We start from the raw sequence: 14,198 nt of genomic DNA, 5'->3' as shown, positions 1-14,198 counted from the left end.
TGCTGACATGAAACACATTTTGAGACTTTATCAACAATGAACTAATAAAACAAATACCAAAATATATTTTTTGGGGTGGCGTTGTCCTTTAAGGAGATGTATTGGGGGTAAGGCCCTGCCTTAGACTAGCGTCCTGTCAAGGGGGCGTACAGTACGTACGGGTTTATGCCCTAATGCGTTGTTCTGGCTTACGGAAGGCTTACTTACTAATTAACTTTTTCAAACCCTCCACTTTACAGCTGTTGTTATATTTGATTGCCAAATGAAAGAAGGTAAAGTTTAACCAATGCTTTTCAATTTTATTTGTTTTTTTTATGTATTTCACTAGCTAGCTACTCTAACCACACTAGAAACGTTTTAAAGTATTTTAACGATTTCAAATAGTATTTGAACCGAGGCCTCTCTCTGTGTCCAGGGCGTCCAAAGTGTTCCTGACTCGTTCTCTGGAGATGCGTCAGCGTGTGTTGGGGCCGGACCACCCTGACTGTGCCCAGTCCCTCAACAACTTAGCGGCCCTACACACTGAGAGGAGAGAGTACGAGACTGCAGAGGACATGTACGAAAGAGCCCTGGACATCCGGAAGAGAGCCCTGTCCCCTGACCACCCCTCCCTGGCCTACACCCTGAAACACCTGGCAATGCTCTACAAACGCAGGGTGAGTTTAGGAGATGTGTCTAGCAAAGCCACCACGGGGCTGTTGAACAGACCCTATAAAGCGTTAAAACGAAGAGTAAGTTATACATTAAAGCAGTGGGATTCGAAGTCGGGATTGTAACCCTTGGGGGGGTGTTGTGTCCTTATTTTTAGATTTGGGGTGGGGTTGTGAGAAATTCTTGCCAAATAAATGGGTTCCCCAGAAATTCTGCTGGAAATTGTTTAAAGTATACATTCAAATGCATTTAGTCCACTCCAGACATAAGATTAACCGTCCCATGTCTGGTAACTTTATGTGCATTGCTGTTTGAAAGTTAACCTAGAGATCTTCAATTCTTGTTCCTCACTCGCCTCAAATTCTATTCGCTTGTAGCTTGTGTGTAATCCTGATTCGCGAGGCTGACAGGGGAGATGTTTGTGTTGTCCAGGGGAAGCTGGAGAAGGCTGTTCCTCTGTATGAGCTGGCTCTGGACATCAGGGAGAAGAGTTTTGGACCTAAACACCCCAGTGTGGCCACAGCATTGGTTAACCTGGCTGTACTCTACTGCCACCTGGTGAGAGGACCAACACTTCTAACAGTAAACTGCGTAACAGACCTGTGTTCAAATACTTGAAAAATACTTTCAAATACTTTTAAGCGTTTGCTTGAGTCTGCCTGGAGTGCCAGAAGGGCTGGATTTGCAGTTTTGACTTTTCTATTGGTTTATTAAGCTAGGCAAGCTCAAACAGGCACAAATAACGTTTTTGATTGTTGTTTTATGTATTTGAAACCCAGATCTTTTGTGTGCTACACAGCAAATTCTCCAGTGTTAAATCAACACTGAGTGTTACATTTAACACTGTTCCAGTGTCTATATGGGTCCACACTTTTCTGTGTTAAATTAACACACTGCCTACAATAAAGCTTTATTTGCATATTTCCCAGGTTGCTTTCCTTTTTCAAGTGAATTGTACAGTCTTGGCCAAAAGTTTTGAGAATGACACAAATATTAATTTTCATAAAGTCTGCTGCTTCAGTTTATATGATGGCAATTTGCACATACTCCAGAATGTTATGAAGAGTGATCAGATTAATTGCAAAGTCCCTCTTTGCCATGCAAATGAACTGAATCCCCCAAAAACATTTCCACAGCATTTCAGCCCTGCCACAAAAGGACCAGCTGACATCATGTCAGTGATTCTCTCGTTAACACAGGTGTGAGTGTTGATGAGGACAAGGCTGGAGATCACTCTGTCATACTGATTGAATTCGAATAACAGACTGGAAGCTTCAAAAGGAGGGTGGTGCTTGGAATCATTGTTCTTCCTATGTCAACCATGGTTACCTGCAAGGAAACACGTACCGTCATCATTGCTTTGCACAAAAAGGGCTTCACAGGCAAGGATATTGCTGCCAGTAAGATTGCATCTAAATCAACCATTTATCGGATCATCAAGAACTTCAAGAAGAGCGGCGCAATTGTTGTGAAGAAGGCTTCAGGGCGTCCAGCAAGCGCCAGGACCGTCTCCTAAAGTTGATTCAGCTGCGGGATCGGGGCACCACCAGTACAGAGCTTGCTCAGGAATGGCAGCAGGCAGGTGTGAGTGCATCTGCACACACAGTGAGGCGAAGACTTTTGGAGGATGGCCTGGTGTCAAGAAGGGCAGCAAAGAAGCCACTTCTCTCCAGGAAAAACATCAGGGACAGACTGATATTCTGCAAAAGGTACAGGGATTGGACTGCTGAGGACTGGGGTAAAGTCATTTTCTCTGATGAATCCCCTTTCCGATTGTTTGGGGCATCTAGAAAAAAGCTTGTCCGGAGAAGAAAAGGTCAGCGCTACCATCAGTCCTGTGTCATGCCAACAGTAAAGCATCCTGAGACCATTCATGTGTGGGGTTGATTCTCAGCCAAGGGAGTGGGCTCACTCACAATTTTGCCTAAGAACACAGCCATGAATAAAGAATGGTACCAACACATCCTCCGAGAGCAACTTCTCCCAACTGTCAAGGAACAGTTTGGTGACGAACAATGCCTTTTCCTGCATGATGGAGCACCTTGCCATAAGGAAGTGGCTCGGGGAACAAAACATCGATATTTTGGGTCCATGGCCAGGAAACTCCCCAGACCTTAATCCCATTGAGAACTTGTGGTCAATCCTCAGAGGCGGGTGGACAAACAAAAACCCACAAATTCTGAAAAACTCCAAGCATTGATTATGCAAGAATGGGCTGCCATCAGTCAGGATGTGGCCCAGAAGTTAATTGACAGCATGCCAGGGCGGATTGCAGAGGTCTTGAAAAAGAAGAGTCAACACTGCAAATATTGACTCTTTGCATCAACTTCATGTAATTGTCAATAAAAGCCTTTGACACGTATGAAATGCTTGTAATTATACTTCAGTATTCCATAGTAACCTCTGACAAAAATAATTTAAGACTGAATCAGCGAACTTTGTGGAAATTAATATTTGTTTCATTCTCAAAACTTTTGGCCACGACTGTAGAGTTACCACTCATGACTGTATTTGTTAGTGACAGATACATGGGCCTTTTATCAATTAGATTTTCTCACCTCCTGCGTCGTCTCGTGCCTAATTTGAAAAATATCAAAGTTAATCGAGGAGAGTCGGCGAGGAGAGTGAATGTGGATGGAAATGCGCTTGCTTGAAATGAGACTGCCCTTTTCCAATCACGCGTCATTAGGCAAATGATGTTTACAGGGGTGGATCCTAAAATAAATGTGTAAAATGATCAAATTAAGTTAGTTGTGTAATACATTTTATAGATTAAACAATAAGTAGCATATTGTCTTTAAACGTGTGCATGTTTTTCTCCTGTGACAAAACTAAAGCTGACTCGAAGGGGGTGTGGCAGATTTCAAAGTCTTCCGCGGTAGGACACACATGAGTATCCTCGATGAAAGGTGGCTATCGAGGAGGGGAAGCACTCTTCCAATTGCCTACTAACGAATTGACACACTCCTCGTCCACTCAACCACTTATTGTTTTCCGGGTCATGGAGGAGAGAATACGGAGGGCAGTGTTTTGCCCAAACGAGAAAACCCCATGGTTGTTGCATTCATTAATTTTCAGTCCTGTGGCCTTCACCAAGTGAGATCCTAATTGAATATGTTATCATAAAAATTTGATTATTTAAGATAATACCCTAATACAGTGGCCTGAAACTCATGGTTTACAGACTACATCAGGCCTGCAAGTCACATTATACTGGCTTGTAAAAGTGATGTGTCCAACATTTGGAATTTTTATTTATCTGCAACCTGCATTCAGAATGACTTCCAGGGTTGGAAAGACTAAAATATGAGACTACCTCTGAAACAACCATTTCAGTAATGGGTGCAATAAGTCCAAGTAACAGGTTGGGTTTGTTTAGAAAAATGCATATTATATATATTTGAGTAGCATAAGATGAATTAATCAATGTACATGCAGAAACATAGATATTGAAACAAACATTCTAAAAATCTATCTGCAATACAGCATGCTGGGAAATATAATGATGTGCGTGGTTTTGTTTCAACGCTGGTTATTAACACCAAGACTGGGGTTCTTTTACACCAATGAGTGTTAATTTAACACCTGAATCAACACTAGCTAACACTGGCCAGTTTGCTTTGTAAGGAAAGATGGGAACTGCTGGAAAGCATATAGGGGCATATGGTTTGATTTGAATAGATTTTCCATCTTAATTAGCTTTCAAGACTGACTGTCTCTCCTTGCAGACTCTGTCTGGACATTTGCTGAAGTACTTATGTGATGTGTCTGAGTGTGTTATTGTGTTTGGCAGAAGAAGCACAGTGAAGCGCTGCCCCTGTATGAACAGGCTCTCAGAGTGTATGAGGACAGTCTGGGACGCTCACACCCACGTGTCGGAGAGACGCTGAAGAACCTAGCTGTACTCAGGTGAGTACACACCACACAAGCATACTGTGTACACACACACACACACACACATATGGAGCCGTCCCAGACACATAAACACCTTCTCTATTCTTTTATGTGCTTTAGAGGTCTCTGGAACTCACCCAGCATCACACAAACACACTCAAAAAAGACACATCACAATTTTAACTCGTATTTGTATTGATATAAAATAGACAGTATCCAAACTTACTATACCTACCAATCCTATATTTTCTATTTCATCTTATCTCACTTCTGCAAAATAAATCAGTGATTTACAGGAAGCCCATCTCTACAGCCAACCCCAACACCGCCGGAATGGCTTCCAGTTTCTCCATCTCTTCATCAGAAAAGACTTGTAAAACTCCCTCCTCACTTTCCTGTAGAACTCCACCTTGCGCCTCATCTCCATGTGCTTGTGGAACAGCCAGCGTTTCTCCTGCTCAGTCAGGTGCTGGTTGTGGTAGCGGACGCTGGCAATGTTTAGGGAGTGGGATTTCTAATACCACTCACAATGCAAGATCTCTGAGAAACTCGGGATGACCTGACCTAAAGTCACATACAAAACCAATTATATATGTACCTAAATGTATTTTAAACATGGGAGAGAAAAAAACTATTGTAATGAAACAAATTCTGGTAAGAATACAGTATGTGATTTTTACCATTTGATGATGGGATTTGAAGGTCTTGCAGGAAGATACTGATGACCCTGTGCAATCAATGGTTGGGACTGGTTATATTGCTGGGTGTTGAAGCTCATAAAAAGTAAACTCAGCAAAAAAAGAAACGTTCCTTTTTCAGGACCCTGTCTTTCAAAGATAATTCGTAAAAATCCAAATAACTTCACATATCTTAATTGTAAAGGATTTAAACACTGTTTCCCATGCTTGTTCAATGAACATGCACCTGTGGAACAGTCGTTAAGACACTAACAGCTTACAGACGGTAGGCAATTAAGGTCACAGTTATGAATACTTAGGACACTAAAGAGGCCTTTCTACTGACTCTGAAAACACCAAAAGAAAGATGCGCAGGGTCCCTGCTCATCTGTGTGAACATGCCTTAGGCATGCTGCAAGGAGGCATGAGGACTGCAGATGTGGCCAGGGCAATAAATTGCAATGTCCGTACTGTGAGACGCCTAAGACAGCGCTACAGGGAGACAGGACGGACAGCTGATCGTCCTCGCAGTGGCAGACCACGTGTAACAACACCTGCACAGGATCGGTACATCCGAACATCACACCTGCAGGACAGGTACAGGATGGCAACAACAACTGCCCGAGTTCCACCAGGAACGCACAATCCCTCCATCAGTGCTCAGACTGTCCGCAATAAGCTGAGAGGGGCTGGACTCAGGGCTTGTAGGCCTGTTGTAAGGCAGGTCCTCGCCAGACATCACCGGCAACAACGTCGCCTATGGGCACAAACCCACCGTCACTGGACCAGACAGGACTGGCAAAAAGTGCTCTTCACTGACGAGTCGCGGTTTTGTCTCACCAGGGGTGATGGTCGGATTCGCGTTTATCGTCAAAGGAATGAGCGTTACAGAGCCTGTACTCTGGAGCGGGATCGATTTGGAAGTGGAGGGTCCGTCATGGTCTGGGGCGGTGTGTCACAGCATCGCCGGACTGAGCTTGTTGTCATTGCAGTGCAATGCTGTGCGTTACAGGGAAGACATCCTCCTCCCTCATGTGGTACTGTTCCTGCATGCTCATCCTGACATGACCCTCCAGCATGACAATGCCACCAGCCATACTGCTTGTTCTGTGCGTGATTTCCTGCAAGACAGGAATGTCAGTGTTCTGCCAAGGCCAGCGAAGAGCCCGGATCTCAATCCCATTGAGCACGTCTGGGACCTGTTGGATCGGAGGGTGAGGGCTAGGGCCATTCGCCCCCAGAAATGTCCGGGAACTTGCAGGTGCCTTGGTGGAAGAGTGGGGTAACATCTCACAGCAAGAACTGGCAAATCTGGTGCAGTCCATGAGGAGATGCACTGCAGTACTTAATGCAGCTGGTGGCCACACCAGACACTGACTGTTCCTTTTGATTTTGACCCCCCCTTTGTTCAGGGACATATTATTCCATTTCTGTTAGTCACATGTCTGTGAAACTTGTTCAGTTTATGTCTCAGTTGTTGGGTCTTATGTTCATACAAATATTTACACATGTTAAGTTTGCTGAAAATAAACGCAGTTGACAGTGAGAGGACGTTTCTTTTTTTGCCGAGTTTATAATATTAGATAGCCGAAGCAAGTCGCACATCGAGTCGTGGGGTTGTCGCCACCAAAGCTGAGTTCCAAATCAACATTGGTGTTATTCAACCAAACATTCTAACATTTAAAATTCTACTAAAGTTGCTCTTGTGACATCATCATATACAAATGAAATTGTATTCTTATGAATAAAGTCACCATGGCAAAGAAATAGAATGGGTTTCAAATCAACACTGTTGCTCTTATCAACCAAACATTCTAATTTCCTACATTCTACCGACTTTTCTTTGGTTGATTTATGTAATTTGATATGATTTTACAAGGGAATTGTCATGACATTGAAAAATAGTGAAACATACACACACTCACCATCTTATTGTGAATACACATATACAGTGCTATACTAGTTTTATTTTCATCCCCATATCTCTTTATGAACCCTGTAATGTTATATTTCTCTCTCTTTTCCCTACTCTCTCTCTATCTCCCCCAGCTATGAGGAGGGGGACTTTGAGAAAGCTGCAGAACTCTACAAGCGAGCCATGGAGATCAAAGAGGCGGAGCCGTCTCTGGTGTGTGGGAAGGCCCCGTCTCGGCACTCGTCCAGTGGGGACACGTTTAGCCTACGAGGGCCCGCCCCTCTCCCACATGCCCCCAGGTGATCCCTCCATCTATCTCCTCACCCCTGGGGGACCTAGAACACTGGGGCTCTTTCCCAATTTGTCTTCCCTCGATTCCACGTGTGACCTTTCCTCATCTCCTTATAGAAATGCATGGGTGGAGAAGGTCCAAGGGTAGGGACCTTGGATCTTCTCCAACAATGTTCTTTGAGAAGATGGTGAGATAGGGTCCGGGGAATCACGGAAAGAGAATTCCAATAGAGCCAGGGTCCACAATCTGCATTCCTGAGAAGAACGTCCATGGAACTCTCAATGGTTCTTTATGCTGCTTTGAGACGGAACGGTGTTGTAATGTCGCCTGTTAAGTGTACTGTAGCTAACTTCCTTCATGAAAATATGAAGTATGCTTTATTTAATGTCTGTTAAATGGCTGTATTGTGTTTGTTTTTTTAAAGATATTAATGTAATCATGTATTATTATGAAAGAATGGGAAATGATGTCAACACCGCCCTTGTCAGGGCCTGAAACTCAGGTTAAGAAGGTTTTTTTATTCTATATTTACGAATGTTTCCAAATTTCAATAGCTCACTGTTAGTACCTATGGAAGTGTATAACTGTTGAAATTACATTTTGAATTTGATAATTGGATAATGATTCATCAAAGTCAGTCGCTCTGGATAAGGGTGTCTGCTAAATGGCCAAAATGGAAATTCCTACAGCTGTACACGTTCATAACTATCGTATGCATGCTCATATAAAAACACATTTTGGAGCTGTATTGTTACAGAATGCTGTGCCGGTTATGCAATCAGTGCCAAGTCTTCATGCAGTAATAGATATTTTATTCGTGTAAACTATGACATATGCCTGTTTCTAGATGGAACCTTGATCTCATGCCATGGTGCAAATCAATAATTGTATATCACTGAGCAGTTTTAAATGTATTTACCTCACGTAAAGTATTTATGCAAGTAAGATAATGGGTTTCAAACCCATGCCATCAGTTTTTCAGAATTCTGCCCTATTGCAGAGGTTCTGACGTGTTAGATCTCTCACCACACAATTTCACTGAGGTGTATTCACTAGACATCAAATGGAAGAAAACGGACCGAAGCGGTGAGGAACTACCCTGAACTTGCCCAATAAAAAACATTTTGCTACTAATGAACTAATGAATAAGTTGAGCCTTCATTGTCAGTGTGAATGTACATGAAGCCAAAGTTGATGTAAGGTACCGAAACCCTGTCATGTGCCAAACATATACTCGAAGTGCATTGTCTTACTGTGTACTCATGTCATTGTGTAAGAATCTGTAAATGAAATACCATAAACTAATCAAATGTATTCCGGCTAATAAATACTTTATTGAAACAAGGTGTGCACAGAGTCAGTCAATACAGTTTCAGCAGAGACCGTTTCGGGTTATAGGTATATCAGTTTAAAGAGCATGACATGGAGCAGCAGTGGTCCATCGCACCACCACAATGAATGAATGCAGAGCCCACTCGTTTTTTGTCGCGGTATGGACCAGAGCTAGACAGGGCGCAGATAGGTAATGCGAAGAAAGGTTGGGCCTCATTCAAAATGTTTTAGAAGGTGGGAAATGCATTAACAATCCAGTTTAATTCATTAATAAGCATTCTATACAGTAGTAGTAGTTGATCAGAGGCTTAGGGCGTCGTTCAAGCTGTACCACTGAAGCATTAGATTGTGTGAGAAACGTTAAAGGTAATTTCCGATTGAGCCAACATTTACTGTGATCGCCGTCTCCACTAACGTGGCAATATCGCCTTTCAATTTAAATCACGCTGTAATGCTGAACTTCGGCAATATTCAATTGCCGAGTGTTTACAACAATCTTTCCTCTCAGTCAACAGTTGACACACAAGCATAATTCATCAGACCGATAACATCTGTATGTACCAGGTCCATTACAACAAAACGAGAATTACATACGATTTAGGGTCAGGATAGGTTATTTCAACTACCAGTTTGTGCTCTCCGATGCTGAAATTCAAATGGAAATTTCGACAGCTATATGCTTCCATACTGAACAGGCGTACACTAGTAAATTCCTACCCTTGGGGAATATGAAGATCATTCTCAACAGCAGCACTTAAGGTCATTAACCATGCATCGCATTCGCTTTGTCAAAAGAGCAAAAGTATTTGCATTAAGGAGTATTGATACTGTAGTAGGGTTAGAGGGTAAGAGAAAAACTTGGCTCCATTTTAGAACATGGAGCGACGGTAAGATACAGCATACCTCCTGCAATGGAGCTTTGCGTGGTGTCTGCTTAGTTATTAAAAAGGTGGTACACAGCAAAAATCCTCCAGTGTTAAATCAACACAGTCTTAAATGTAACTGTTCCAGTGTCTATACGGGTCCACACTTTCCAGTGTTAAATTAACACACTGGTTACTGTAAAGCCTTAACTCCTTCAATACTAGAAATGTTACACAAAAAAATATCAACACTAGGCAACACTGGCCAATTTGCTGTGTAGGTTCACTGTGATGTTGCTGAGATAAGCGATGCATGACGATAATAACGACGGATTGTCCGGTCCTAGTTACAGCTTCCTCATCCGAGCCATCAGCTCCTCTAGACTCTGTTCCGTTTCCTCCACCGTCTCCTCTTCTGATGTCCCCGTCTCCTGGAAAAGAAGACAAATGGCATTATTAGTCTAACCTTACTTGAGATGCCTTATTGGAGCAGTGTTTAGCAGGTGTGGCTTGAAGACCCCGGGTTCGAGACCAACAAGGAGCGTTGCATTGTCGCCATTCGTTAACAAAATCGCTACGACAATATAGTATTCTTGTAAGGTTTGCCTGGTACTGACCTTGTCAGGGATGGTGTAGGCCACAGTGATGCCCTCTGGGAGGTCAGGGACTGGGCCGGAGGCGGCCTGGAGTTCCTCGTCTGTCTGCTCCGACACAAGCTCAATACCTAACAGAGCAAAACCATAGGTCAGTAATGGTAGCTAGACAGGATCACTTACTATGGACAACACATTTAGGCAATATCAACACTCTAGCTAACTCACCCCAGTTGTTCTCCTCGTGAACAACCACCTCTTCCACCGCCTGCTCTACAACCTTTTTCGGCCGCTCTGCCTCTTTTTTCTTTGGGCCACAAAGCACAAACAACTGAATTACAACTGTACCAGGTCATGTACATCCCCTCACACAGCCCAGGTCATGATATATGAGAGAGAAGAGAGAGAAGAGAGGAGAAAGTGAGAAGAGAAAGATAGAAAAGGGCCTCCTTGGTCAGTCACCTTATAGTCGTCCTGCTGTTTCCTGCAGTAGCGGTCATCGCACGTGGGGTTGGCCTTCATTGCCATAGTGGGGAAGAAGTCCTGCATAGCGTTGTAGCCCAGGTAGTGACTGACTGTGCCAAACTTCAACAGGTACCTGAGGACCACAACCCACAGTTAGAATACCTTCATAGGAAACCCTGTTATGGGCTATGATCAGGGTCATATTCATTAGGGCGCATTGTAGCAAAACGCTTCACACCAGAAAAACCAAGTGTTTCTTATTTTGACAAGTTCAGGTAGTCCCTCCCGGCTTCAATACGTTGTATTCCGTTTGGTGCCTAATGAATATGACCCAGGGCTCATTTACAAACGAATGTCACTCATATCTTACTTGAGGACGTTTTGGACCAGGATCCCTGCCACCACGCCCATGGTGGTGGGTAGGCTGGCAGCGCACACCCCGTCCCTCTTCAGGGTCTTCTCATCAATGTTGGCCGCCACCACCAGGGGTGGAGCACACTGTCGCATGGAGAAGGAAATAAGTGCATTGCACGGCATTGGCAACTCACCCAACAGGGCCATGTTCAGAGGATGCAACATCACAGAACGTTCAGATAGAAATGTAGCGTGTAGGACAGACGTCCAGAACGTTTAATCACTGAATACACCCCCAGGTGATCATTTTCAACTCCATATCATCAACTCATGTCAACTATGGCAATCAAAGCTTGTGTTTTGGGTGAGTTTACAGACATCAATGTATATGGAGTAGAGAACAATATTGCTTAGGAAACTGGCAGAACAAAAAAAACATACGTTTAGGCATACGGGTGGAAGGGTGTATAGGGGTGAAAATTAATTAAGGTCAGGGTTAAGGTTTGGAACAAGGTTTGGGTTATGGTTAGGAATAGCTTCAGTGAATTAAGGTACGGGTTATGGAAAGGCATAAAAGTTAACATTGGGTTAGCGTAACGCCATCTGCCGCAATTCATTTTCTGACACTGTCTATTGCCTATAAAGCAAGTGTATGTTGTGACGTACTGCGAAGCAGGCCGTCTCCCCAGGGATGATGAGCTGGATATGTCCGGACACGGCGTTCTCACTAACACCCGACTCCATCCAGATCTGACTCAGCTCGTTACACGCCTAGGCAGCAAGAAGATGACCAACATACATCATCTGATCTTCACCAACTCAATAATGTGTGTTTTATAGTTAGGGAATGATGGATATAGGTTAGTACTGACTGTGTTGATGGCCATCCGGGCCTCAAAGTTGTCCACACAGCCCAGGACCAGGTCCACAGCCTTTCCATCTTGAAGTGCCCCATGACTGAGACAACACAGAGAGTACTTAAGAACAGGAGAGCATACAGACTGACCTTGTAGTGAACGTGTGGATATTCTTTTACGTTATTTGTAATGTAGGCTACCCAGTGGTACAGATGTAGGATCTTAATTTGATCCCCCTGTTGCAGGACAACATTTGAGGTTCAAAAAAAGGCTTCTGAAGTTGATATATTTCCACTTTGATATTTCAGACTTGATTTTCCCTTACGAAAAATATCAACCTCTACAGACATAATAATTCACATTTCTTGTTGCTGCAGGATTATTATCCTGCTGTAGCAAACTGGCTGAAATTAAGATGCTATTATACAGTACCAGTCAAAAGTTTGGACACAGCTACTCATTCAAGGGTTTTTCTTTATTTTTACTATTTTCTACAATGTAGAATAATAGTGAAGAAATCAAAACTATGAAATAACACATTTGGAATCATGTAGTAACCCCCCCCAAAAAAACATGTTGAACAAATCAAAATATATTTTATATATTTTATTTGTTTAACACTATTTTGGTTACTACATGATTCCATATGTGTTATTTCATAGTTTTTATGTCTTCACTGTTATTCTACAATGTAGAAAATAGTAAAAATGAGTAGGTGTCCAAACTTTAGACTTGTATGGTGCCTCTAGATGCTGAACCTTTAACCAATATAACCCCCTTTCTAGATTATTTTACGTGATTTTAAGTGTTTATTTCAGAGTTGTCCTCATCATGTACATTACAGTATCCAATGTCATACTGTTATGCAATTATGTTATCTAATGAACTTGAGTCAGAAAACAGAGAGAAAACACTCATGCCGTATAGAACAGCACAGTGGAGCAATTCAATACTGAAAACACTCTGTACAAATGACCACACGAGCAGTATGGCACTTAGGAGAGGACAGCACTTCTCACCTTATGCGATCCATGAAATGTGCAAAATTGTCCATGGTGGTGATGTTATAGTTGTGGGTCTCAAACTGCACATCTGGGTTGATAGTCCTGTTAACATAATTGTTTAATATGCCAGCACCTTATAGCAACATGAGATCATATAAAACAATGTAAATATCTGGGGTATCACTCATGGGGTGTGTTCAGCAGAACACAACCCCCCCCCACCCACCAGGTAACTGTACCTGAGTGTGTGTTCCGCTGCCTCTACTTTGCTGAGACCAGCCTGGTGAGGCTGGAAGAAAAGCCTGTTCATATTGGCCAGCTCCACTTTGTCATAGTCAAACAGGATGAGCTGTACAAAGAGGCAGAATGACACAATGCATGTCGCATTGATGGACATTGTCCATCGGAAGCATCAGGTAGAAAGGAATGATATGTTGATGTAGTAATGTGAAGTTTGTATTACCTTACCAATGCCACATCTTGTGAGCATTTCTGCAGTCACACTTCCAACTCCTCCAACACCCACCACGGCTACAGTGAACGTCCGGATTTTCTGTTTAACAGTAGGATAGAAACACATGCCATGTTATTGTCATATAAGATCTGTATCGAGTTTTAAAATTCTGGACATCCAGGAATCATGCAACAGGGATTTCTTCAAAGCCTGGCAATATTGGTGAAATATTGGAATTGGGTAACATTTGTGTGTATCAGATAACAATAGAATGTAATATATTACCTCATAATCTTCAACAATGCCCATTCGCTTCAAAGCCATCAGACGACTGTAAGGTAAGAAAATGGTGAGGTAAGCAGTTTACACCATATGGGACGTGCCGGCCCTTTTTCTGGGGTGTCAACCAGATCAGGTAGCTAGTCTTATGTATTTATTATCACAAATGACTCCATTCGCGGCCGTTAGATTTTGACAGTTTAACATAGCTAGCTACCTGTAAGGGTTTGAGTCCACTACTTCAGCACTCATTTTGTCGATCCTTGGTCTGTGATGAGGATGGTTGTTGTCAGCAGGTTCCTCCGCACACATCGCCGTACATCGCTTTTGCTTACACTTGATCAACTCATTCTCCAGCTCTCTCACTCGTAGCTTCAGTTCTTCGACTGAGGTCATGTTTCTACAAGGAATAAGGCACACTAACTTCTCCGTTGTTCAAATGTAAAATGCCTAGATTGCAAAGCCTTAACAATTAAAGAAAGATTACAAGCGATGGATGACAACTAGTACACGTCTACACAGCTCGAATCAACTGTCAGCCTGAGTTTCTGTAAATTACGTCCGGGCG

At 42.9% G+C, this 14,198-nt stretch overlaps 2 protein-coding genes across 6 annotated transcripts in view; one reads left to right on the top strand and one right to left on the bottom strand.

Moving 5' to 3' along the window:
• Positions 1–8,773, top strand: part of nphp3 (nephronophthisis 3) — a 24,233-nt gene extending 15,460 nt beyond the window's left edge. For 2 of the 4 annotated variants that reach the window (XM_023973115.1, XM_023973116.2), the window contains exons 24-27: positions 416–656; positions 1,084–1,209; positions 4,445–4,560; positions 7,272–8,773. In XM_023973115.1, coding sequence (XP_023828883.1) covers positions 416–656; positions 1,084–1,209; positions 4,445–4,560; positions 7,272–7,440 — 652 coding nt within the window. In that variant the 3' untranslated portion in view covers positions 7,441–8,773. Of the gene's footprint in view, positions 1–239; positions 273–415; positions 657–1,083; positions 1,210–4,444; positions 4,561–7,271 lie in introns of those variants that run through there. The other 2 variants (XM_023973117.1, XM_023973119.2) reach the window with 2 other exon arrangements.
• LOC111953689 (ubiquitin-like modifier-activating enzyme 5) lies at positions 8,740–14,198 on the bottom strand. 2 transcript variants are annotated; one of them, XM_023973120.2, is made up of 12 exons: positions 13,848–14,198; positions 13,637–13,682; positions 13,361–13,450; positions 13,137–13,246; positions 12,913–12,999; positions 11,909–11,993; positions 11,703–11,807; positions 11,053–11,180; positions 10,680–10,815; positions 10,446–10,524; positions 10,242–10,348; positions 8,740–10,055 (listed from the first exon to the last, which is right to left on the bottom strand). In XM_023973120.2, exons 1-12 carry the CDS (start codon positions 14,024–14,026, stop codon positions 9,972–9,974), a joined length of 1,236 nt encoding a protein of 411 aa, XP_023828888.1. In that variant the 5' UTR covers positions 14,027–14,198; the 3' UTR covers positions 8,740–9,971. The 2 variants fall into 2 exon arrangements, with proteins under 2 accessions (XP_023828888.1, XP_070291532.1); XM_070435431.1 differs by having other exon boundaries at positions 13,637–13,689; positions 13,855–14,198.

This window comes from Salvelinus sp. IW2-2015, linkage group LG27 (genome assembly GCF_002910315.2).
Source record: "Salvelinus sp. IW2-2015 linkage group LG27, ASM291031v2, whole genome shotgun sequence".
NCBI lineage: Eukaryota > Metazoa > Chordata > Actinopteri > Salmoniformes > Salmonidae > Salvelinus > Salvelinus sp. IW2-2015.
Note: the sequence above shows the minus strand (reverse complement) of the source record. Positions and strands in the feature narration are given on the sequence as shown.

Coding starts and splice junctions, on each gene's coding strand:
- LOC111953689 (XM_023973120.2), bottom strand. CDS start 14,026: ATGACCTCAGTCGAAGAACTGAAGCTACGAGTGAGAGAGCTGGAGAAT. Junction 13,000..13,136: donor GCAGCGGAACACACACTCAG/GTACAGTTACCT, acceptor TTATGTTAACAG/GACTATCAACCCAGATGTGC. Junction 11,181..11,702: donor GGGAGACGGCCTGCTTCGCA/GTACGTCACAAC, acceptor TCCATGCGACAG/TGTGCTCCACCCCTGGTGGT.